This window comes from Rousettus aegyptiacus, unplaced genomic scaffold, assembly GCF_014176215.1.
Source record: "Rousettus aegyptiacus isolate mRouAeg1 unplaced genomic scaffold, mRouAeg1.p scaffold_m13_p_8, whole genome shotgun sequence".
In the NCBI taxonomy this organism is placed as follows: domain Eukaryota; kingdom Metazoa; phylum Chordata; class Mammalia; order Chiroptera; family Pteropodidae; genus Rousettus; species Rousettus aegyptiacus.
In genome coordinates, this window is record NW_023416311.1 from 78,108,364 (window position 1) to 78,135,332 (window position 26,969).

A 26,969-nucleotide genomic window follows, 5' to 3' on the forward strand; every position below is an offset into this window, starting at 1 on the left:
CATTATAGTTTTTAGTATATTTAAACATTAGATACAAATTGGTTGAGATGACATCAAAAACAATGCAGCTCTATAAGTACAAGTAATAGGGGATAATATAGGTTTTGAATTACCAGATGATGATATATTCTTCCTGAAAGAATATCTTAACAGAAGTTTGATGCTTGCTATGACACTAAATTTCGAAGGTCATTGACCAAGCTAAGTCTATACAAGAACCACTAGTAAAGTCATAGAAAATATATTCATTTCTAATGAGAGTATTTTAATCCTTGAAGAATAATTTGGCCCATTTATCATAAATATACAAAATATACTTTAATCATCTGTTTTAACATTTTGTAAAACTATCATTTCTTGCAGTTTAAAAATTTTTTTTGCTTTCTTTTTCTTTTTATATTTCTGGGCCCATAAATATCTTTTAACAATTCATTTAACAGGTATTTTTTGAGTACGTACTCTGTATGTACCCAGGCATGTACACATGAAGCTCATTTAGGTATTCAGAAATGAAACAATCACCTACGTTTAATATGAGGATAATAATCCTTAATGGTTATTATAAAGACATGAAATAATCAGAATTAACACCCAATTACCTATCAATACCTATCATTAAAGTAAGTAAGCATTATTAAAAAGATTGGAGGCTATGGTAAGTAGAGAACAAAATAAAGGAAAAATGTATTTCTAATTTATTACAGATTGAATATGTACGGTTCAGTTTAAAATAGCCATTGATTCATGTTTACCTCATTTATCTTCCCAAATCCTATTGAATTTATTAAAGAATATATAAGGGGGTATGTCTTAAGAGTTAGTACCTAATATTACCTTTATCTGTTAGTAGCTTAATAGTACTATAAGGCCAATAGATCTGAAATATATCAAATAGATATGTTTTGCATAAAGCAGTGATGAAAAATATATGTCACATCAAAAAATTAATAAATAGTACAGGATAAGATGGAAGGCAAACTTGGCAGTGCTAACTAGCCTGTGAATCAGCACAGACACATAAACCACACTGGAAAGAATCTATATGAGTTTCCCAAAAAAGTACTGAGAAAATTCTAAGCTTACAGCAGTAAGCCTGAGAGCAAGGGACAAATAAATGGTAAGCGTCAAGTCAAAGGAATTTGGAAATGCCACCAGTGGTCCCACAGCGAGGTCTAGTTACCGCTAGTAAGATGTTACAAAATAAGGTAAAAAAAAAAAAAAAAAAAAACTTTCAACAATAGCATGCACTAAGCATTCCGTGAGCTCCTTCCCTATTTCTCATAGGCAACTATGATTCTGACCTGATACCAACATTCTTAAGATTTCCACTTACAAAGGCTGAAAATGAAGGCATCTTGAGTACAGTTGTCCCAGAGAAATTCTACCAGAGCCCTATGAGAAGCCACAGGACTGCAGCATTCACTCTCAGGTCTCACTCTGTGGTCAATTTTAAGTAAAATGAGGGCTATGCTGCAAAAGACATCTAAGGAGGGCATTCAGGCATAATAAAACATAAATAACAGAAAACAAAAAATAAGATGACTGAAGACTAAATATATGACATTACAACAAATATAAATGGGTTGATGCTATTTTTTTTTTTAAGTATGTTTCTTGGAAACACTTACTCCTGAAAAGGCAGGGGTGTATGTATGAGAGAAAGAGAGAAGGAAGAAAAATCAACATAAAGAGAAAACCTATAAATTACAAGAGGCTTAAAAACATATTAGCAATCATAATATAAAGATTATGGAGCTCAATGTATACAAACTGCAAAAATAAGTAAACAAATTAATCATTAAATAAGAGCATTATGGGACAGCCAGGGAAATGAGGACAGGATGATAGTAAGGAATTGTTGATTTCTATGTGATGATGGATAATATTATTATTATTTAAAAAGAATATGTGTTTAAGAAGTATATATACTGAAATGTTCATAGGTAAATTGACATGATGCCGGAATTTGCTTCAAAATAAGAGAAGTAATGACTGAGGGGTAAGGTGAAAATAAAATTTAGCCATGAGTTGATAACTATCAAAAGTGAGTAATAGGTACATGGAGATTTGTTTTAGCATTCTCTCTACTTTTTATGTTTGAAGTATTTCATAATTTAATAGTTAAAAATAAATGGATAAGTAAATAAAATGGAAGTGATTCTCAGGTTAGAACAAATTAAAATCCAACTAACTCATTTTTTACAAGGAGGAGCATAGAAATGGTATAAAAAATAACCTTCAATTTTAAACAAAATTCAATTTTAGATTGACAAACCTCAATTTTAAATTACATCTTTCAAGTTTGGTTTATATCTTGACTGATCTGGCTTCCCTAAAGTGTTTGAGGACTCCACATTCACAGGCCACCTTTTTTTTTTTTTTTTTTTAAACCAAAAAGCATGAAATATAAAATTCGGGAAACATTATTAAAATGATTATATAGGAAATATAATTTGGCACTAAATACATTCATGAAAACATGAGCACAAATTTTTCTTTGCTCACAATTTTTATAAATGTATAAGCTTCATTAAAAACTGAGTGAAATGAAAATAACTTTTCAAATGTAATATTTTCTAAGAAAATGTTGAACTTGAAGAGATTTGATAATTAAAAAATGAACAGTTTGAAAATCGCTGCTAGTAGCCTAGCATATACAATTTGCTATGTAAAAAAAACAACCTAATGAAGGTTGTACTTAAAAATGTATCCTAAAAGTAAATCTACTATGATGAAACATTTGTCCTGCATTCTAAAAGTAGGTATCACAATTACATTCTGTCCACTGCTATCCCTGCCTTGCTCCCGATGGATTCCATTTTGGGCACATCAACAAAAGCTCAGTATTATGAAAAATAACAGCAGAAAACTACTTGGCAATAAAAAGGAACAACTACTGACACATGGATGAATCTCGATTGCATTGTGCTACCTGTAATAAGCTAGACTGAAAAGACTACATCCTGTGTAATTCTATGTATATGATTTTCTGGAAAAGGAAAAATATAGTAGGGACATAAAACAGATTAGTGGTTGCCAAGGGCTGGAGTGAAGGAATGAACTACTGAATAGGAAGGAATTTGGGGGTTGAAGGAAGTGTTCTGTATCTTGATTGTGGTGATACTATCACAACTCTAAGCATTTTTCAAAAATCATAAAACTGTACACCAAAAAAGATGAATAGTACTGAATGTAAATTACACTTCAATAAATAAGTCAATCTGATGTTTTACATAGTTTTTAATGTTATCGACAACTATGGGACGTAAATATCTTTCCCTCTCCTTGCAATCTGTCAAATACTTCTCCACCATGCTGGGTTTTGGGACTTTTTTTTTTAAAAGGCATATCTCCTGCCTAAGAGTTTAAAAGCTCTTGAGGGAAACATGTCTAAAATATAAAATAAGTTACAGAAAAAGGCAACTCAAACAATTTTGAGTGATAAATCGTAGAATACCCTTTATATGCGCTCTCTAGGAGGAAGAAAGGGGGAAGTGATTTCCTTTGTCAAGAGTTACGGGAAATGAATGGTACATAATTTTGGAAAGATCTTAGTATTTCTCAATATAGTGGTGGTTATTACCATCTCTAACTTTCAAGTGAAGAGACCGAGACTAAGGGGAGGACAAATACTGTCTTTGATTCCTCAGCTGCTAGGTGTCAAAGCTGAGATTCTAAACCAAGCTTTTCTGATCCCAAGCCTGAGATCTTTTGCATCGCAGTGCAGAAAAGGCACAGAGATTATGAAGGCCGCTACATGTGATTTCAACCGACGGGAACGACCCCTACCTCCCCAAATTCCACTACATATTTCGCACCAACCCTATACAGAAACATCACGATTAGAGCCATGTATCTTAAAGTGAGCTCGACGTAGTCTTGGATTGCAAACTCGTGGGAAAGGTAACATGAAGCCTCGTGGGGATCTCATTTTCACGCTGTCTGTGCATGGACTTACTTCTGACAGTTGTGAGGAAGATGACTCAGGGGGCCAGCCCGAAAGCTACGGAGAAATGTCAACACCAAGGAGAAAGCAGAGGCGCTTAAGATACACCTCGTCAATTACATCACTCTGGCCTGTTAGCAGGCGCGACACAGAAGGAGGAAAGGCCACTTTCCTGCCCTTCCGAGAACCTTTGGTAAGGCCTTTGAGGGCTTGTCCCCGTCGTGTCACCCAATGACAAGGACCAACACTGGGGCGTCCTCCGCCGGCGTGGTTCTCTGCGCGGAGAGGAAAGGGGTGTGTGCTGGGAGAACCGGACCAAGCTGCTGAGCATGGACCGCGGACACACTCAGGGCCGGGCCCGGGCCGCAACACAAGCCACTCAACAGTGAAGGAGCGGCGGGATGAACGAACTGGGTTTGTCCACTTCAGGTGACATCACAAATGTCGCATGTTGAGTTACTTAACGAGACACACTCTTTCCATTCGTTTACTGACTACAACACCGCTGCCCTCGCTCTCATCTCACCTCTCCAGTTCTTGTACTCCGGGATATAGTAGTATTTGTTCCCGAACTGGTCTGTGCCCACTTGCTCCTTCACTTCCTTCGACAGCACTTTCCACAAGGAGCGGAACAAACCCTGAGACCGACTCATGCCGGTGGCTCAGATCCCAGCGCGGTTAGCAGTCGGATCTGCGGCAACTGTAACAGGAACGCCCCAGGCGCCGACCCGCCCACCGGCCCAAAGGAGTCCCATCCACCTCCTCGCTCACGCCCTTCCAGTAACGGCGCGCACCATTGGTCAGATGGTATCATCTCTTTACCAATGGGAGACTCCGCTGCTACAGCCCCGCCTCCGAGCTCTGTCATGGCGGCGTCCAGTACGTTATCTGCTGTAAAGAAACGGGATGCTGGGTTTTTTGTCCGCGCGGCAAGCCGGATTGGACGACCCTCTTCGCCTACGAAGAGCAGAGTCTACACGAAGGTATAGAAAACCTTACTCTTTTCTCTAACAGGCCTGTTAAAATTGGGACCATTGACTGTGAGCCTTGCCTCATACTTTCCCGCCTCATTATCACTTTCCTCCCACCAGACTCAGCTTTACTCTTCTTTTAGAGCATGTACCAAAATTCCTAGTATGTACGTGTATGTACCTAGCATGTACCAAAACTCAGGACTCTCAGAAGGAAAGCAGGTATTTAACATAAAACACATTTGTTTACCCAAATAGTTTGGGCACAGCGAACCATTCTTATCCAGGATGGATAACCTCCCCCAATACCCTTGATGGGAACCCTTCTGAAATCTCAGAAACCAGGCAAGGCTCAGTCTTGCATACTGGCCTTTCCCAGGATGGCAGTATCAGGCGTGCTATATTAACTTTTTTTTTTCTTTTTTTGCACACCTTGCCTCCTACACAAACCCCATCCCTGTTTCCCTGTCTTATTACCTTTTTCTTTTCCTTCATGTTAACCCCTCCTAGTTCCCAAACCAGTTCAGCCCTAAAGTCTTTAAGTTGGGCAGAGGTAAGCTTCCGGTTACAGGCAGGTATTAGGTTGGCCTATAGTGAGATTTCAGAGCCTGAGCAGGCTGAGGAGGTAATCTAATTGTGGGGACTGACAAGCTCAGATAATAAGGGTATTGGGGGAGGCAGAAATCAAAGCCCAGGCCTGGTGAGCAGCATCTTTGTTGAAGGAAGGAATAGTAGTGGTGGTGAGAGATTAGTTATGTACAGGGAGATTGGTCAAATAAATAAGTACATTTATGATAATGGGAGCTACGTTTCTCACTGTTAGAATGCTCAAAGGGATGATTACCTTTGCACGTTTGTATGATATCGTACTTGTTACAAGAAACACATATGACTGTTATAATTTGAATAATTATCAAATAGAAATATTTTAAGAAGAAATGCAAATTTCACTTGGAAAAAGGAAAATTTGCTGGTGAAATATTGAAGTTCAGAGATGGCAGCACAGCATCAGGAGCTGGAGTAAAAAATGTCAGAGTTCAGATGCAGTTTAACTAATTATTAGATGAATGACCTTGGTCAAATTACTTATGTCTTAGTTTTATAATCAAGAAAAGCAATTAATAATACAACCTACCATCTAGGAAATCTGCCATTTAGGATTGCCACTGATGAAAATCTCAGCAAATACTAGACTCAATATTGAATGTTATTGTTATTGATCAAGATCATAGAGGTAGTAAATGTTAAATTGGATATTTAAACCTAAAGCCAAACTGTCTTCTAGAAATTAAGGGACTTGTATATTTTTAAATCAAACACTCGATACTGCTAAAATGATTTTCAAAGTACTTTTTGATTGTTAGTACTGCTACTGTCACTGTGTAAATGTATCAGTTTGTACCTTTTCGAGGACTATGCATTGTTATTTTTAAAAAACATAATTTGAGAGGCTAAAAATTTTCACAAATTAGCATCATATTGATCAACTGAATTTAGAAATCATTCTGGTTAAATTAATGTAAATTCTTTTTAACATCTAGCAGATTAAAATAAATTTTAATAGCTGACATTCATTAGGCACTTACTGTGTCTAGACATTGTAATGAGCACTTTTTCTGTATTAACTCATTTAATCTTAATATCCTCACCAGAATAATGATGGTTCACGGTAATGGAATATAAGACATTTAATTCATCTTAATTTGTGAGAGTACTTTTTAATAATTTTTACCTGTAAATAATTAATTGGTTTTATTTAAATGTGCCTAATTGTTGAATTGAACATACTAATTTTGTATTTACACCTAAGACATAAGAAATGGCCTAGGAATTTTTAAAATATACTGTAATTCAAGTTGTTATCCTGTAGGTGTCCTCAGTTAAATTTAAGTTATCAGAATTTAACAAATGAAAATTTGTTTCAGTCTCTAAAGACCTTAATGACAACTTAATAAAATACACTCTTTATATGAAGTTTAAGATAATTCTTCAGGAGAAATTCTTCACATGTAATTGTTAGTACTGTTGATATTTTTAAAATTTGTATAAAGTCTTTAAAAATCTATAAATCCCTTTGGATGTGTAGTAGAAAGAGATTTAAAAATTACTTACGATTTTTGTGCTATCTATAATCTTGGTAAGATGAGAACTTTTTTTATGTTTAAATTGCTCTCTTATTGTTTAGTTTTATCTGTGTCCCGCATTTATTTTTTTTGTTTTCTTAAAGGGTTTTAGCACTAGAATTAAACAAAGACAGAGATGTTGAAAGGATCCATGGCAATGGAGTTAACACCCTTGACATTGAACCTGTTCAAGGGAGATAGTAAGTTTTTTATTCTTATACATTTTTCTGCCTAAGTGAGATGCAGTCAAATCTTGCTTTCAGATTAATTTTGTAAAGCTTCGTAAATGTTATTAAAAATTCTAAATGGTAGCATTTCTGATCTGGTATTACTGATTTCAAATAAATACAAAACTTCAGTCCTTCAAAATATTGCCAGATAAACATTTCTAAACTACTGTAACATAAATGTATTTATTGTTAAATTAACAAATATTGAACTTCTTTTGGATGTGAGGCTTTTAAGAGCTGGAGTGTGAAATCGTAGATGCTATTTTAAAACATAATTGCGGCTCTCAAGAAGTCTAATTAGAAAACAAATATTAAAAAGCAAAATTATGTTTTAGAGAATTAAGTTTGAAGCAAACCAGACTTGTATTTGCATTCCTCCTGGTTTTACCACTTATCATCCATGTAAATATGAGCAATTTACCTAACTTTTCTAATTCTCAGTTGCCTTAGCTATACAATGGAAACAGTAATACCTAACCAGTTTGTTGTGAAGATTCATGGATATTATGTATATAACACAATTAGCATAGGACCTGACATATCACAAATCATTGCCAGTTTTCCTATTAGTCGAAAGCATTATCACTTATATTTTTACTCCTTTCAGTCCATTCTCTAGACGATAGCTAAAGTGTTTTGAAAAATGCAAATCTTAACAAACCATCTCCCCACTTAAACTCATCTTGACCCTTACATGACTCTTAAAAGAAGGTTCAAAACTCTTCATGTAGTCTGTTAATTAAAACAAGTATAAAAGTAACTAAAGAAAAAATTTATCATGTCATATTGTTTAGCATTTGCCCCACAATGTTTATATTATAATAAAGTATTAATATTACTGTTATTATTACCTACATTTTAATAAGCCAGGAAAAGTTTAATAGAATTCCATTTTTTATTTCCAGCTTCATGTTCTCACCTAGTATTATATGAGAAACAGGAATAGAGAACAAATTATCATTTCAGTACATGGTTAAATCTAAAAGATAACCAGTGATAATTCTTCTCTTTTTCCTAACCTTTTCCAGTCTTAACATAACCTCACATTCAAGGATAGCTGTGGGACATTTGCTTGTAAAGTAATGCAGACATGAACAGCAATGAATAGCTGATTTTTTTGGTCTTGGGGGCTGGTGGAAAAAATATTCAGTACTGCTTCTCCAACAAGCCACTTGGGATAGTAATCAGTTGTTTGACCTATGAAGTGCATGAAGACAGTAGGCTACCAGTTGTCAGAGTCAATGAGAAATGTGGGAAATTAAAGGTTATATATGCATGAAATATGCACAGCATATTTGCAGAGCATATAGAGAAAAGTCAAGATTCTTGCTCCAATGGTTTCCTCCATTATTGCATGGTAAAAATCTACAATTATTTATTTCATTGTTTGCTAAGACTTGAATTTTGCATTAAACCTTTTTGGCAGCAAAGAGAGAAATAAATAGAAAAAGATATGTCTAATGGAAAATTATATACTAATTTTCCAAAGGAAATCAGTGTATATGAAACTTGCTCAAAATACGTGTTGATATTTACCAACCACTATGACAGTTAGTCATATCACTGAAAACCAGAATGGAAATCAGAATACAGAAATCTGGTAAAGAAGCATTAATTTCCAAAGTTAGGAGTTATTTTAAGAAGTCTACCTGAAAATAACATTTTAACAGGTACAACTGCAAAGAGTGCATTTGCATATCATTCTGTAAATCTTGACTTTTATATTTTCTCGATTCTCCTAAGTTAATTTCATTCATCTCTAATACCAGGTTATTTTGTCCATATAAAAACATGAAGCCATAGCTCTTACTATGTTTACTCTATTACAGAATAATAACCTCACGATTAAATAAATTCAGCGCCACTATATACTTCAAGTAGAGTCAGTTAACTCCAATAATGGTTCAGTTTTTTCACCCAATTAATGGAATCTAAGGTAGTCATTCTAGCAAAGGTGAAATATCTGGCATTATTGAAAATACCATTTAAATTCAGTTTAAAAGTTAAACTTTGAAAATATTTGTTTTTGTTTTGATAATACATGTAGTGCCATGGTAAAAAATATATATATATATTTCAGAGTTCAAAAATGAAGTATAAATGTTTTTAGAATTGGTTATGGTACACATGCAACTCACATCTGTGTCCAAACAAGGTGCAACATTTTTCAACTGAAATAAAAGTTGTAATTGTTAAAACTTACACATATTTCTTTATATACACAGAGTAATAGAACTACAAAATTTTTGTAATGAAGCTAATGTTAAATATAAAAAAAAGAAACTTTAATGTGGCATTATTTGCTGTCTTTACTGCCCATTATCCATTAGACTTTAGAACTGTTTGAGCAAAGAACTTTGAAGAATTCCCTTTAAATTAGCCTAGTTGTTCTACAAATTAACATTGAATTTTTCTTAAAACACATCTGTAAATCAATGCTACTTGGATATGCTGGTAGTTCACGAACCCTTTGTAACTGGTTCACAGTAAGATAAGTAGTTACTCCGTCATTAAGCACACAATTTAGAAGATTGAGATTTGTTTTGTAACAAGACTTTCTCAGTGAAGAAAGAACTATATTCATTTCTGGTACAAGCTCCTTATCTTGTCATAGGTGGGCACTTTAAATAGCAAAGACACTAAAGATGGCAAGATCAAAACCAATGTATAACATTTATAACAAGTATAAGCCATGAAGTATCCTCGCCAGCCACAAAATATGGATGAGTGGAAATAAAACTACTAACTGCTAGAGCTGTGTGGTATCAACATCTATATCAGGCATGACAGTAAAAAGCAATGGGACATCTAATAGACTTGATAACTCCAAAATAACTGACAGTCGAAAGCTCAGCAAACCAATTTGACAATAAGCAGCTGAAACTGGGAGAGAATTTCGGAGTTGTTCAAAGAGTTCACAGAAAGACCTGTGGGGCTGGAGTAGTCTGGGCCCTATAATCTCTCCACTCATCAGCTAAAGATCCCTTATAGGACAGAACCGTATACTGAGGTGGAACTGTTTTAAATAGAATCCAAATTAAGCAGCTAAGAGACAATAGAACAAAGGAAATAGATGGCCCAGATAAAAATGGGAAAGGTAAACAGAACCAGGAAATCTCTGAAGGTAAGCTGCCATGTTTGAACATCTTACAAAAGAAGAGAGCAAGAGAATGTCCCAGAGATATAAAACTAAAATATTCTAATTTGTCTCCCAAATGTTTAAGAAAATGAATTTTACATAAAAATGAGCAAAATAATAGGATTAAGGTCAAATTCCATACATAATTATTATAAGAACAAAGAAAATAAGTAGATCCCCTACAGATAACAAAGTTGTGCCAAAACAATATGCCCACAAAATAAATGAGAACTTTAACCTAATATTTCAAAACTAACTAAAAGTCATTTTGAAAAGATTCAAAATATGAGCGAATAACAAGTTGGAATTAGAAAAACTGAGAAATAAGATGATCAAACTGAAGAAAAAATTAAGAATGGAAAATGTTTCAGAAATGACTAAAGTACAAGGAATGCTAGCAAAAAAAAGATAATTCCTTATATGAAGGTAGAAAGGGAGAAATTTTTTTAAAATCAAAAAGAAATGGAGAAAAGAAAATGATTCAAGAGGTAGGAACATATGTAGATGATAGACAAAGGAAATCCACCATACGTATAATAGGAGTTCTCAGTGAAGAAACTCAAAGAGAGCAGAATAAATATTAAAACTATAATCCAAGAAAACTTGCCTAGAATGAATAAGATCTGAAACTACATTTGGATAGGAAATAATATTGTAACCAAGTTTTGATTTGGGGCTTTATTTCTAAATAAATGAAATTTCTTATCTAAGATTTCCAAGGAAATAAATGAATCAAAGATTTTATATCCAGTCAGACTGATTTTCAAGTACAGAAAGATAAGCAAAGTATCAGTAATGTGCAAGAATTCAGGGAATAGTGTTCTCATTAGCCCTTTCTTAGGTAGCTACCAAAGAATAAAATCAGAGAACCAGAATGAATAGAGAGATCGCAACAAGAGGATTGCTGGTGAGCAGTAGTATTAGCAAATAGCAATACTTTATACAGATAAATAAATTTGTAGATTTGTCTTTCCTACTAGATTTTTAACTCTAGGAAGACAGGAACTATGCCTGTCTTGTTCACAAGACAGAGTAACTAACATATTGCACTTCTCAAAGTTAAATTAATTGATTCAATGTGTTCATAATAAAAGGAGAAAAAATCTAACATTTATTGATACTTTATTTTTTGCCAGGCATTATAAAAGTAACTTCGCATATTACTTTTATATTTCCATCAACTTTATCATTTAGATGAAAGTTTCCCCCTCCTCTAAAATGTGAATGGCTTATTAAATGTGTGAAGTAACTTGCCAGAGATCACATAGCATCAGTAAGAGCTGGTCTGTCTGATTCCATTATTATTTAGCACAATTATAATTAAGACATTTAAAATAACTTTATAATATTTTACTTTCTAGTAAGAAATATCTTTTGTCATCTTATTCCTACTGTCCTTTTTGGTATCAGGAAGGTAAATTTTAATTAATCATAAATTAACCTTTCCATATTCTAATATTAGAGTGAGAAAGTTTAGTTTATTGAAGTCATGTTAATGAATATTTACTTGGTTTTTGTGGGCATTTGAGTGTTTACAGATTAGTAATTTTCAGAAATATGTAATCATAAATAAATGAACTACATATAATGATAAATTAATGTTAACTTTTTTATTACTAGCATGTTATCAGGTGGTTCAGATGGTGTGATTGTACTTTATGATCTTGAGAACTCCAGCAGACAACCTTATTACACATGTAAAGCAGTGTGTTCTGTTGACAGGTGTGTATTAAAAATATAATTCATGAATTTATAAATAGTTGAGTGTTTTTTTGCATTAAATGCAAAGTGTGTAAATAGCAATCATATGAATGTCTCAAACAGATTGTTCTAATGATATATTTACATGGATATCCCTTGACATTTTCTTGAAAATCATCACTGAAATTCAGGTGTAGCTCTTTTTAACGTAACTTTCCCCAAACAACTTTGGCTTCAGTTTTCAAGAGGATTTTATTGAAAAACTTTTGATTATGTCTTTTTTGTTTTACACCTACATAGTACCCCTCAATGACTAATTATAGTTTTTAGTCCACTTAGTAAAAGATTCATTTATGAGTCTTTCAGCTAACTGTAAACACAAGTTAGATTTTTCAATTGATATTAATAAAACCGATTAATGGCTAGAAGCAATAAATACATTGGTGATTCCTTATCAAACAGACACACACGTACACACAGCCCTCTTACCTCACTACTTATTTACTCAAAGCTTCCTAACTTAAAGATGTACCTCTCTTTGTTTTGAGTTTTCTGACTATTCTTCACTGTCTTTCCAGTCTTGTGAGAATTATTTTAAGTCTTCAGTAAAATGTTTTGTGACTTCGTTGTAATTTGTTGATAGCGGTCACGTAATTCTTTCATAAGGTCACCTGTATTTGATATTGAGCAGACCTTGGAATGTACAGAAACAATAGGTATTGAGAAAATGCTTTCAAGAGGAAGAGCTTCATGAACATTAATATCAATAGCCACTCTGTATTAAAGCTGTTCCCTAAGCACTAGAATAGGTAGAATATTTGTGAGGAGATTTATGATTGTTTCTTGGCTCCGATGCTTCACTTTGAAAATATAGATTTGGGAAACCATTTCTCTGAACCTCAGGTTATTCTTATAAGGTTTCTTTGAGAATTAAATTATTCAAAAAACTAGTTGGAAACTGTAAAGCCATTGCATAAACAGAAAGTAATATAGTTATAGAGAAATTTGGTATGAAGCAAGATACCACCTCAAATACTCTGAAACTTGATTTCTAAGAGGGTTATACCATTTTATATTCTCCACTCCCACCAAATAACTAAAAAAAACCCCTAAATTTTAAAATGTAAGATATATAACATTTTATTTTTATTTTCATTCACTTTTACTTTATTTTAACTAACATTTTGACATTGTTTAATTTGTTATATAACAAAATAGTATTTTCATATATACCACAAACTATAAAATGTTATTTCATGAAGGATCTGCTTTTCTAGTATATAAGGTCAAGTAAATGCTTCGCACATCAATCTTTTACTTTACTATGACTTTCTTCTTGAATTCAAACTCAGTCTTTAAAAGTATGACTTTGAATGTAAATGGGCATACAGTGAGTATCCTTATAAAATGAGTTAAAGCAGTATCTTTATACCCAAAGACTTTAGAATCTAACTTTAAAAAAAATTTCAATAAAAATCATTATTGAGTTAATAGACTGTTTCCTGATATTTATTTCAGCTTTACTAAATGTCTTTGTTCTCAAGCACCAAAAAGATTCTTCTACCAAAATTTTTGTTAAGTGTTAATAAGAGTAACAGATCATACAGAGTAAGGGAATAATATAATATTTTGTTCTATTTAAAAATTTAAAGTTAAAATATAAGTGATCTTTTATTTTTGATCACTACATTGAATATTCATTTTATTTAAAATTGGGAGATCTCTGTATATCAAGATTCTAAGGAGCAAATAGAACTCAATTCTGCTTATCTCAAGCAGAAATTTATTAGAAAGATAATTAGTATGTCACATAACTGACAGAATGGTGGGAAAATGAAGTGTAGAAAATGAGCAGAAATCAAGGGAAACTAGGATAGAGAACACAGGCAAGATTACACCAAGGAACAATTTCATTTGGATTCTGCGACTTGTCACCAACAGACTCTTAGCTCCACAGCTATGAATAATTGCTAACTATCCCTAGGGTTTGCATTACTAGCTTGAGTTTTAGAGCCCCCAGCAAGATTGATGAAACCCAGGACACATGTCCATGCCCTCATCGCCATGGTGATGGAAAAGAGACTGTCTGGAGTCCCTTGCTTTCTGTAAAAAGAAGCAAAGGGGATTTCCCCCAAACAGGAGGAATTTGTTTGCTCAGCACATGTCCACCACAATCTACACATTCATTTTTATTTTTTTAAATTAACTTATTTATTTACGATCCACACAGTTAGCTGTCTGACATCCATGTAACACCTTTCTTCCCATACTTAGCGTTAAAAAAGGAAAGTTTTAGCTTACTCTAATGCAAGTATCCACTGTACAACCAAAATATTATCATCTTTTTTCACCAAAGGGTGATGACTCTAAGTCAGTTCAGTTGTCACATCCAGATCCAATTTAAGCTAATGTCCGTTTTTCCACTAGTTTTACATGATCTATGTCAGTATCATACCACCTGTGGACTCAATTGTATAGTTAACTTATGTAAAGTAATGAAGATAAGAGAGAGAAAAGAATGGGGAAATTGAATTAGCTAAAATATATAAATATATACGTGACATACAAAGAAAGGAAATATGGGTAGGTCCTACAGTCCTTGTGGTTTTGTAGCTGTCTCAAGGCCAGAACTGACACTTGAGACTTCCTTCTTCAAGTTTGCATTCTTTCAGGTAGCACCACAAGTGTTCGAGGTCCTTTACCATGTCTTGTTATCCAAACCTTCATCTGAAGGAGGAAGGGTTTATAATGGTCCTGTCTGCACAGGGTTACAGTATACTTCTGTTGACTTTTATCTTATGGAAAATTTCTGACATGTACAAAAGTAGAGAGTAATATAATGAGCTATGTATCTATTAACCAACTTCAAGAACTGTCAGTCATAACGAATTGTGTTTCATCTCTACCCCCATCCACCCACTCTGAGGATTATTTTAGAGCAAATTCAGAGTTGTATCATTTTATTCATAATTATTTATTTGTCTCTAAAAGATACTTTTTATAATCATAACCACAGTACCATTATCTCACATGCACAATTACTGATATCAAATATCCAGTAAGTATTAAAATTTCCCTCCATTGTCTCAAGTGTTTCTTAACAGCCAGTTTGTTTGCATTAAGGTTCAGTAAAATGACATATACACTGTTGAACACTGGTTTAGAGCATATACTGCATCCTTCAGGATGGCACATCACCCTCACAAGATGGTGTATTTTACTTGATACCGTAACTGAGTTATCAACAGATCATGCTTCCTTGGGTGATGGGTTACATAATAGTGGTGAATCCTATTCTTCTGTCATAGAGTAAGTTCTTTAATCAAAAGCAATGTTATTTGGGGTACCATGGAAATATGTGAGGGATTCACCAATTCTAAGAATGATAGTACTGACAAAATGATACTGGGAAGAGCAAGTCCAAAACCAGATTTGGTATCTTCTAGTAAGGAAAAATCACTGCCACTTCCATAAATAGGTCCAATGTAGCTGGCTGATCTCTTCAAGCTATAGTGCATAGTAAACCTCAGTTTATGACCCTTCATAAGAAGCAGGCCTTCACATCACATTATGGAACCCTGAAACTAGAGATGCCTGAACATTCTCTTTCCCTGAACAGCTAGGACAGAGGCATGTGGTCTAGATTTGGCCCGTTATATTGTCCTTCCTGAGATTGCTATTTGTTAATATAGAATCAGTTTCAAACTCATGTAAATTAGTTATCTCTAAATTTTGATTGCTGTTTTGTAGAAACCATCCCGATGTTCACAAATATAGTGTGGAAACTGTACAGTGGTATCCTTATGACACTGGCATGTTCACATCAAGCTCATTTGATAAAACACTGAAAGTATGGGATACAAATACATTACAAGTAAGTGTGTTAAAATCTTTACAAATGGCTCTGTAGGATGAAGGAGAGTTTAATTCTAACCTATTTTAGTGTGATTATTTGCTATAATGTAATATATATTGGATGTGAAGGAAGTATAGTGGTTAAGGAGAGCTAGACTGCTTGAGTTCGTATCTTGGGTCTGCTGATGATGAGATGTATGACATTGGGCAAGTGCCTGAACCTCTCTGTGTTTCAGTTTCTTCATCTGTAAATGTAAATAATGATTGAACCTTATAGAATCATTGTTCTACTTAAACTAGAACAGTATCTAGCATATAGTGAGTGCTTGAATATCATTAGCTATTGTCTTTATTATTTGAAAACTACTATGGCTTTGTGGGATAAGGAAGAAAATTGGATTTTTCTCCTATTGACCTAACAAAGGAAAAGAAACTTATTAAGATATTTTAGTAAAGGTTGACAGTGGATAGTAGTTTTTACGATATTTGGTCAAATTTGTATTTCTAGTGTTAATTTTATCCGTGAACTCTAGCCCATATTTCTCTACTTATCTACAGAACCTCTTACTTGAATGTCGTATCGTCTCCTCAAACTGTACATGTTGCAAACCAAACGTAATCGCTCCTCACATCTATTTTAACAATCTTTCTTCAAACTCATGTTTAACTCTTCTCTTTCCCTTACCATTGCTATATATCTAGACTACTACTAAAAACTCTTAACTGGTTTTCCTGCATTATGTTTCTTCCCACATTTTCCATGGTAACTTCTACCTCAGAATTGACCTTATTATAAAGCAATTTTATCCTGTCTCCACTCAAAACCTCTAGTGACTCCCATTGGCTATAAATTCAGCCTGGCGTTCTAAGTTCTCTGTAACCTCACCTCCTACTCCCTATACCTTAGCTTCTACTTCTTTTCAGCATAAATGATTTGCTGCTTCTAACTTGATCTCTTTTTGCTTTCGGATCACATTTTGATTGTGTTGTATTTCCTACCTCAAGTGTTTCCTTCTCTGGCAACTTTTTCCTTTATTTGTCATATAACTGGAAATTTGTACCCTATGACCAACATTTTCCCATTTCTCCCACCTCCTGGCTGCTGGTAATCACCATTTTATTTTGTTTCTACGAGTTTAGCATTTTTAGATTCCACATATAAGAGAGATCAACTGGTATTTGTCTTTCTCTGTCTGATTTATTTGCCCTCACTGTCCATCCATGTTGTCACGAATGGCAGGATTTTCTTCTTTCTCATGGCCAAATAATATTCCATTGTGCGTACACACACACACACACACACACAGACACACACACACACACACAGACACACAGACACACAGACACACACATTACATCTTCTTTAGTCCCTCATTTGTTGATCGGTACTTAGGTTATTTCTATGACTTAGTTATTGTAAATAATGCTTCATTGAACATGGGTGCAGTTATCTTTTCAAATTAGTGTTTTCACTTTCTTTGGATGTGTACCCAGAGTGGAATTGTTGGATCATATGGTAGTTATTTTTTTTTTTTAACTTTTTGAAGAATCTCCATACTGTTTTCCGTAGTGGCTGCACCATTTTACATTTCACCAGTAGTGCACAAGGGTTCCCTTTTCTCCATGTCCTGTTATTGCTTTTCTCTTTGATAATAGCCTATTCATAAGTGTGAGATGATATCTCATTGTGGTTTTGACTTGCATTTTCCTAGTGGTAAGTGATGTTGAGTACCTTTTTATGTACCTCTTGACCCTTTGTATATCTTCTTTGGTAAAATGTCTAGTTCCTCTGCTCATTTTTTTAATTGATTTTGTTTTTGTTTTTGTTTTTGGCTATTGAGTTGTATAAGTTCTTTGAATATTTTAGATATTAACCTCTTATATATATGATTTGCAAATATTTCCTCTTATTCTGTAGATTGCCTTTTCATTTTGTTGATAGTTTCCTTTACTGTGGAGAAGAGTTTGGTTTGATGTAGGCACAGTCATTCATTTTGCTTTCGTTGCCTTTGCTTTTGGTGTCAGATCCAAACAGTCATCATCTAGGAACTTACCTCTATGTTTTCTTCTAGGAGTTTTATCATTTCAGATCTTACATTCAAGTCTTTAATCCATTTTGAGTTAATTTATGTGTATGGTATAAGATAGTGGTTCAGTTTCATTCTTTTGCATGTGGCTGTCCAGTTTTCCCAATACCATTTACCGGGAAAGTATAGATTACTTTCCTCGTTGTGATTCTTGGCTCCTTTGTTGTAAATTAATTGACTGTATACACTTTGGTTTACTTTTGAGTTCTCTATTTTACTACTTTTATCTGTGTGTCTGCTTTTATACCAATACCATACTGTTTTGATTACTACAGCTTTGTAATATAGTTTGAAATTAAGAAGTATGATGCCTCCAGCTATGTTTTTCTTTCTCAAGATTGCTCTTGATATTCAGGGTCTCGTGTACTATATAAATTTTAGGATTGTTCTTTTCTGTTTCTGTGAAAACTAGGAGAAATTTGGTGAACAGTTTTTTGTTATTTTTTGTTTGTTGGTTGGTTGGTTGATCGGTTGGTTGGTCTTGGGGAGAGACATGCTGTTAAAATGAAAGAAATTTGAACTTTTTTTTTAGTGCTGATGGGAATGAGCCAGTTGGGAGGGAGAGGTTGTAGATACCTAGGAGATAGAGGAGAAAAGGTGTAGGGTGAGATTTCTGACAGTGTTAAAAGGAATCTGAACACAGTGGTGGGGGCTTACTTTAAATATGAGGAAGGATAATTTTTCCATGATAACAGGAGTGAAGAAGGAAAAAAGATAAGTAGAAGCAAAAGTGTAAGTTTGTTGATAAGATATTAAGGAAATTCTCATTGATTGGTATTTTCTCTTTGAAATAAAAGATCAGATCACCTGTCATGACCAAGTGGAGATGTTTGTGGAGAATGGAGAAGGTTTGAAATGGCTGTGAATATTGAAAAGTATGCCAGTGAAATATAGTAGGACTGGCAGTCAAGGCTGAAAGCCCCAATGAGATGAATGATCTTTTATAGTGATACCAGTCTTCTCTGTCTGGACTCTGGGCCAACTGTGGCTCATGGTCTCTTTTTATAAACTAAATGTTACTAGAACAGACATGCTCATTTGTTTTTTATGGCCACTTTGAAGCACTGGTTGCAGAAATGAATAGTTGGTGGGTCCTCAAAGCCTAAAATATTTATAGTCAGACCCTTTATTGAAAATATTTCTGATCTCTGTTGTAGATTAACCTGAATATAGGTGCACAGAAGCTAGACATATGGAGTCATTCAGGGTTGAGGTCTTGACAAGTGCAAGCATAATGACAAAAGAGTTGACAATGTTGACAGTTTAAGTATTGGACCTTGGAATCCAAGCTCAAGAAGGAAAAGAAGAAACAGGAGGGATTGATAGATGTTTGGGCTTTGTTTGGGTGTCTGGAAGTAGTTTGGGGAAAAAGCTGAAAATGTAGATAATTGTGGTCATATATAATTGCAATGTGTGATTTGTTTCACTTAGTTCTTTTTATTTTATTTTACTTTATTTTTATTTTATTTTATTTTATTTTATTTTATTTTATTTTATTTTATTTTAAATTCTTTAATGCCGTCACCCATTTGACCTCTTTTACCCCATCTACCTCCCTCCTCATCCCTCCTACCCAACCTCTGGTAACCACTAGTCTATTGTCCATGTGTCTCTGTTTGTTTGTTCTGTTCATTTGTTGCTTTTAGGTTTATATCCCACATATAAGTGATATCATATGGTTTTCAACTTTTTCTATCTGGCTTGTTTCACTGAGCATGATTATCTTGAGATCCATCCATGTTGTTGCAGATGGCATTATTTCATCTCTTCTTACGGCTAAGTAATATTCCATTGTATATATGGACCACAGCTTCTTTAGCCAATCATCTGTTGTAGGACACTTTGGTTGCTTCTATGTCCTGGCTACCGTGAATAATGCTATGAACATTGGTGTGCAAATATATTTTCAGATATGAGTTTTCAAGTCTTTGGGGGTAAATACCCAGCAGAGGGATTGCTGGGTCATATGGTAGATTGATATTTAGTTTTTTGAGGAACTTCCATATAGGAGGAGCAATTCTAAGTGATGTGAGTATCCTGTGTATGACAGCTGAGGTTGTATGGAACTGAGAGGCAGAATGTTGGCTACATCATCTGTGTATATGCTAAAGTCCCTAGAATGAGATAGACAGGAAGATGGTGAGCCAGATGGTTGTCTTTTCTTAATATCTGGGATTTATCAGAGAAAAACTTTTTTTCCTCACAAAGGGGGGAAAAGTGTTATAAATAATAGGATTTAAAATTATCAGGTTTTTGAGGGTATTAGCGTTCCTACATTTAAGTCAAATAATTGCTAACAGTCAATTTAAAAATTACTAACAATGTGAAAAATATAAATAGAAAGTTTGTTGATTTTGTAACTATAATTAGAACTTACACTTTTAAAATGTCTTTTGATTATCAGACCGCAGATATATTTAATTTCGAAGAAACCGTTTATAGTCATCATATGTCTCCAGTCGCCACTAAGCACTGTTTGGTAGCAGGTTTGTGCATGTATTTTTTTTTTTTTTTTAACATATGGAAAACTTTCTCCCTTTTAATATTCAGTTTTGATACAGACATGTTAACCCAGATGAAGACCACAGTTCTCTAAAAGAAAAAAAAAGACTTAAGTATATGCTACTACTTATATTCAGTTTAACAGGTATAGGGCAAGTCAGGCATTGTGCTACTGGCTAAGATTCAGAGTTTAATTAAGAAAATACATTTCTGTTCCTGAAGAGTTACTATTAAAACACCAAAATTTCAAAGATTTTACATGAACAAAATTTGGCAACTTTTTCAGTTTGACACAATGAAACAGGAAATTATTTCCTTTTCTCTAAAATTGTAAGATTCAACTTACTCATTTTTATGAAAGCATCTGCAATAAAAATTTTCACGTATGTGGAAATAAAAACGTTTTTCTGGCATCACGTATCAGTTCCTTGTGAGTTCACTATTTCTGTGGACGGCATGAACCCCCTCCCCTCTGGACATTAGTCAGCTACTTCATCTATAAAGAAGAGCTGGGCACTAAATTATCTTTGCGGTCTGCTCATTCTGTCCAGAATTGTGAACCTATTATAGTGTTTAGAAAGATTTCATTATTGTGGTAAAACTAAGCTATTAAAGTAAAATAATTTGATGTATAAAATAGCATAGAATTATATGCACACATTGTACCAGTACAAATTTCCTGGGTTTCATATTGTATTATAGTTACCTAACATATAACGATTAGGGGAGCTTGGGTGAAGGGTACACAGGGCCGCTCTATACTATTTTTGCAACTTCCTATGAATACATATAATTATTTCTAAATTAAATTATAAAAAATAATGCCGTAATACAGTTGTCTTGGTACCAAAGCATGACTACTATTAAAATGATTTTTCTAATTATAAAGAAAAACTATTTGAAGTATATTTTTAGCACACATTTTAATATTTCTGTATGGATACAGTGAATATATGTCATAATTCATAATGATGGCTTCTTATTTCCATTTTGCTGATGATTTATAATAAAATTACCTTAAACCATTTTTGTTTTTGTTTTATAGTTGGTACTAGAGGGCCCAAAGTACAACTTTGTGACTTAAAGTCTGGATCCTGTTCCCACATTCTACAGGGTATTTTTTTTTTTTTTTTTTATCTATAACAACAACTACTTTGAGTAAACCATTCAATAAAAAGAAACATTACAAACAGTATATTCTTTGTAAGTGACATGACTGATGTATTTTGTGCTAGTTGTTAAAAGTCAACAGGGAAATAAAGATCCTTCTATGCTTATTCTTACAAAAGTGAACTATTGAAGGGACATTTATATGAACAATGACCATAGGAGAAGCTCAAAGGATATGGAAGATCTAACTTAAAACTTTGTGTTATTTCTACATGTTAAAAAAAACTATGAAATTTACATGAATACATTTGTTTTATGAGCATTGTCTAATATGGTTCTGGCTGAATAAAGGTTTTTAACATTTAGGGGAGCTTGGGTGAAGGGTAAAAATATTTTAGAAAAAATAACTGCAATAATGCTTAGGTAATTATTTTTGCTACTGTTTTTCAGTATCGGATTATCTAATACTAAACAATGAATAGATGTATAATTCAGAAATATACATTTTTATTCATTTCTGAGAAACACATAATAAATATATGAGGAAAACTTGGTGAAATGTAATAGGATTTGTTTTACATTGTCATGAATTTCTATTAATATAAATTAGGTGGATGAATATAACTGATATGAATCGTTCAGTTAGGTAAAAGTGAATTAAAATCCTGAAATCACTTATCCTATGAATTTATCACTTAGCTTTCTAGAAAAAAATTTTTATACAAATGCTTTTTTATAATCATGATTTAAAATAATTTCTCCTATTATAGCTCTGAAAAGTTAGAAAACGTTTTTATTGTTTAGAATGTTCATCTTGCATGGTTTGTTAACAGTAGCTTTTGTTGTAGAGATAAGTAAGTGAACTTGAGCTAGATCACTTATTGATGGGTTGACTTACTAGGCCAACAACTGTATTTAAAAGGAAAGACTCATTTGCTCTGCCTGTTCTTTTCAAAGCAAAAGCAGGCCTTGTACAATAAAACGCCATGTGTGAGAAAACCTCCATAGACTTCACAGTAATATTTAAACAGATTATTATAAAAGTGAAAAAATGATGATATCCATTTATGCATTTAGTATTTAGTTTTCACTTCAAATCAGGAAACTTAATTGCACTGTATCTTGATTTTTCAAATATTTTGCAAGACTTCTCATACAGTTGTATTTGCAGGTCACAGACAAGAAATTTTGGCAGTTTCTTGGTCACCACGTTATGAATATATCTTGGCAACTGCAAGGTAAAATTCAAATTATTTGGTTTTGAACTTAATGATAAATAATCATTTTGAAAAGACCGTATGTAAGATGTATATTTAGTTAATTAGACCCTTTAAAATAATTGAGTCACAGATATTTGTATGATCAAAGGAAGTCTTCCTGTGCATTCATAATTGTAATTCTGACTATCCATCTAGAAGCTGCTCACCTTTTTAATACAGAAAACAAGAGAATCTGTGTAGCAGTGCAGATCTAGTACTGCTCTTAAAATAGTAAACAACCGTGTTGTCACTTTTGCATGCAAAAATATAGCACTCTGTTAATTTAAAAATAGTAGCATTTTAATTTTTTTCTTTAATCCAGAATTATTTTGAATCTGATTCACCACATCCATACATTTATTGATTCAATGTATTAATATTTAATACAAGCATTGTGCTAGGGATGGGAGATGAATACAGAAAAAAGAGAGCAAGAGCACTTAACTTTGAGAGAACCAAGAGGTTTGAGGGATTTCGTTTGTTGGACGGAAGAGTTTTGCAAGCATTGTGTTCCAAGCATCGTGCTAGGGATGGGAGATGAATACAGAAAAAAGAGAGCAAGGAGCACTTAACTTTGAGAGAACCAAGAGGTTTGAGGGGTTTCGTTTGTTGGACGGAAGAGTCTTGCATATTTTAATGCTGAGGAGAAAGTACCAGTAGTGAGAAGCTGGTGAAGATAAGAAATAGAAAGAATTCAGGACTTTAAATGGACTGGATAGGGTAGTATTGGAAGAGGGAACACTTGATTTGACACATGAGGGACATCACGAGACTAAATGGAAGGAAAAAGACTTAGCCATACAGTTAAATTTGTGGCTTTGCAGAGAAGCTCAAGAAATCCAAACCTAATGGAGTATAACTTAATGTTATCTGTTGAAAATAGTGGAATGAGGATGCAATTTTGAGAGAAGATAGTAAAGATTTGGAATAAGTTTTAATGAATGGGCAAAGGAAGTGATTAGAAGTACATAGGAATGCTGGACAGCGTTGAGTGCTGTTAGAGGTGTAGACCACAACTTTACTAAGCCACAGAAATCAAAACATTAAATGACACAGACTGAGCAATTACCTGAAAATTGTTAAAGTCATGGGTATAAAGATGGAAATAAAATCATAGAATAGTTTATAGGCAGTATTAAGGACCTAATGAGATGTGTGTCAGAGTAAGAAAATTGAAAACTGAAGGCATCGGAAGAAGTCAAAGATTTTGACATAGACATTTTAATAAAATTTTATGCAGAAGAATTATTACAGAAGTTTTATAAAGATATCATGTCTGGATTTTTATAAATTTTACAGCTCTCCATTTCTGTCACAGTTTTGTCCCTAAAGAAGCTTTTGTTAAAGTTTGCAGACTGTGAGGTTGAAATTTATAATTTCCGAAGTAGAACAAGGTCTAGAATGTAGCCATAAGAAGGCTGGCTAAAGAGGTGTGCAGGTGAGCTGCTGGGTGCTGGTTGTGGGTCCAAGCTAAGTAAATTTACATTGTTTCTACCTAATTGGATTTTCCTCTAATCTGAGGGAAGCTAAGAGGCTTTCAGTTCTTAGAATATCCTAGGAATTTGAATCAGTACCAGAATGGACCTCGTAATCAAGTGTTAGAAGGCAGATATCTCTAAATCTGATCTATTTCAGAAGAGACTTAAATTCTCAGACTCATCCCATTGCAGGTGTTTTCTCCAGGTGGAAAGAAAGAAAATCAACTTGAAAATGAAAAATGCTAGCTTTCTGCTGATTATTCTAATTGACTAGGTTTGATGGTCATCTATGAAATAAATCCAGGTTATAGAAAGAGATGAATCCTGAATATATATTAAAAGATTTATAAATGAGGAAAAGGTTTATAAAATGCCATGCAATGCTCTTTCTAATTAAAATGCCTGAATAAACCCAATGGGTTAGAATAATGTTGAAGTCTTTGTGAGGATATGATAGCATCAGTTGAACTGATATGTATTTTCTTTACGAGTAGTTTAGAAGCTGAAATTAATGTGATCATAGTTTTGCCTTTCTTCTTTTCACTTTCTTGAAATAAAATGAAAGTAAGTATCTAATTTCCAGGAGACATTAAATTTATTTCTTGTGTACCTGTGCAGATTGATTTGAGTACAGGAAACCAAATAAAAATATTTTATCTTCATTAGTCACCTTAGTATTGATTGTTTACCACATAAAATGTGAAGAAAAAAAATCCCACCAAATTTATGCCAAATAGATTCTTAAGCAAAGTGAAATTAGTTAACTGTTTGATTGTTTATAGAACATTTAAATAACAAATACTAGTAAGGAGTAGTAACAAACTTGTTTAAGGAACAAACCTGAAAAGCAGTGGAATTCTGTCCTTCTGATCTAAAAATGGTTACTTTTTTTTGCGCTATTTTTCACTTCTTTGTGCTAATATTAACTATTGAATGTCTGCTGATAAGGCAAAAGTACAAGAACCCAAATGTACAAATATACTGAGACTTGCGTTTCATAACCCTGGAAAGGCAGATGAGGAGTACAGTCACTATCCCAGTTATATATGTCAGTGTAACATTTATCTCTTTCAGTGCTGACAGTAGAGTAAAATTATGGGATGTGAGGAGAGCGTCAGGATGTTTGATTACTCTTGATCAGCATAATGGGGAAAAGTCACAAGCTGTTGAATCAGGTAATGAAGAATGCATTAATAGTTTTTTAAATTGATAGTTTTTTAAATTGAAAATTTTGAATGAAACCAAATAATAAAGGTACACTGTCAAATTGCAAATTGCAAATTTTGTGATTAAAAAAAAGATTCACAATAAACCTACTTCTAAATTTAAATAAACTAAATTATGGTTGTCTTCCTTCAGAATACAAATAAGTAATGGCATTTCATCTGTTCCTGAATTTTCAAGTGTAGAAACTTTTCTGGAGTAACTCGTTACCTTTTCCTCCAGCGATGCTAACTAATACCAATTCAGTGCCACTTGGGTATTTAGAATAAATTAAAGGAATAGTAATATTTTGTGGTCATTGTGTCACGAAAATTTGCAAGTTGTGTTAAATGTGAGTCAGGTGTAATCCAGGTGGTAAAGTACCTCAGTTGCATTTTTAGAATAGAATTTAATTTCTGTGTAGTTTAAAATTCTGATTCAGAATTAATTCTGGACCAGAAATATATGAAGACCAACTGATTAAAATTTACATTTGTTTAATAATTTCTTTACTTAAATTAATCAGCCTATTGAGAATTATGCTTTCTCAAACTCATTTATTTTGAAAGTAATATAAATTTTGACTGAGACTAGAATAGTTGTACTTCCCCTGTTAAGGTTTTTAAATAGGAAATACTAGTATTAATGACTTTTAATAGTGAATGGAATGATTTTTAGATTAAAAAGATAAATAGTATAAAAGACATTTGAAAGGTGTTTAATTTAAAACTTAACTGTTAAACTATGCTAAGTTTGATAGCTTAGTCTACTCTAAAAAAATATATTTGGCAGGATTTTTTTCCCTTTGGTTTTTCAGTTTTCCTCTTTTTATAGTTCTAATGTATATAGCTTATATTCAAATAATCAAAGGGTAGACTCCTTTTAAATATATTCAACTTATGTATTTTATGTAATTCAGTTGTCATTTAATATTTTTAAAAAACTAGATTATTAAGCATTAAATGTGTGCTGAATACAAGAACAGAAAACTGAACTGTATTTTTCACTGCAGCAAATACTGCTCATAATGGGAAAGTTAATGGCTTATGTTTTACAAATGATGGGCTTCACCTACTCACTGTTGGTACAGATAATCGAATGAGACTCTGGAATAGTTCCAATGGAGAAAACACACTGGTAAGAGATTTTAAATACCTCCAAGCTTTTGATGTAAATTAAAGAAATGGATCTTTGTTATACACTTGATATTTTCCTATAAATTTAACTCTGTTTCTTGCCTCTGAATCACAGCTGTCTTTTTATAACATTTTCCCATTGTATTAACTAGTAATTCTCAATTCAGGACAGCTCACCCCACATCTCCCCAAGCACATTGTCTCCATTGCTTTACTGAGCCACTGTGTA

At 33.4% G+C, this 26,969-nt stretch overlaps 2 protein-coding genes across 3 annotated transcripts in view; one reads left to right on the forward strand and one right to left on the reverse strand.

Annotated features, from left to right (window-relative positions):
• The window catches only part of NDUFAF2 (NADH:ubiquinone oxidoreductase complex assembly factor 2), a 112,155-nt gene extending 107,469 nt beyond the window's left edge, over positions 1-4,686 (reverse strand). The window contains exon 1 of the mRNA XM_016137051.2: positions 4,473-4,686. Coding sequence (XP_015992537.1) covers positions 4,473-4,599 — 127 coding nt within the window. The 5' untranslated portion in view covers positions 4,600-4,686. The remainder of the gene's footprint in view (positions 1-4,472) is intronic.
• A 109-nt stretch (positions 4,687-4,795) lies between these two features.
• ERCC8 (ERCC excision repair 8, CSA ubiquitin ligase complex subunit) overlaps positions 4,796-26,969 on the forward strand; it is a 39,871-nt gene continuing 17,697 nt past the window's right edge. The window contains exons 1-9 of one of the 2 annotated variants that reach the window (XM_016137052.2): positions 4,796-4,929; positions 7,145-7,240; positions 12,030-12,131; positions 15,861-15,984; positions 20,457-20,538; positions 21,600-21,668; positions 22,836-22,902; positions 25,476-25,576; positions 26,617-26,741. In XM_016137052.2, the coding sequence (XP_015992538.2) occupies positions 4,853-4,929; positions 7,145-7,240; positions 12,030-12,131; positions 15,861-15,984; positions 20,457-20,538; positions 21,600-21,668; positions 22,836-22,902; positions 25,476-25,576; positions 26,617-26,741 (843 nt within the window). In that variant the 5' untranslated portion in view covers positions 4,796-4,852. Of the gene's footprint in view, positions 4,930-7,144; positions 7,241-12,029; positions 12,132-15,860; positions 15,985-20,456; positions 20,539-21,599; positions 21,669-22,835; positions 22,903-25,475; positions 25,577-26,616; positions 26,742-26,969 lie in introns of those variants that run through there. The other variant, XM_036225728.1, reaches the window with a different exon arrangement.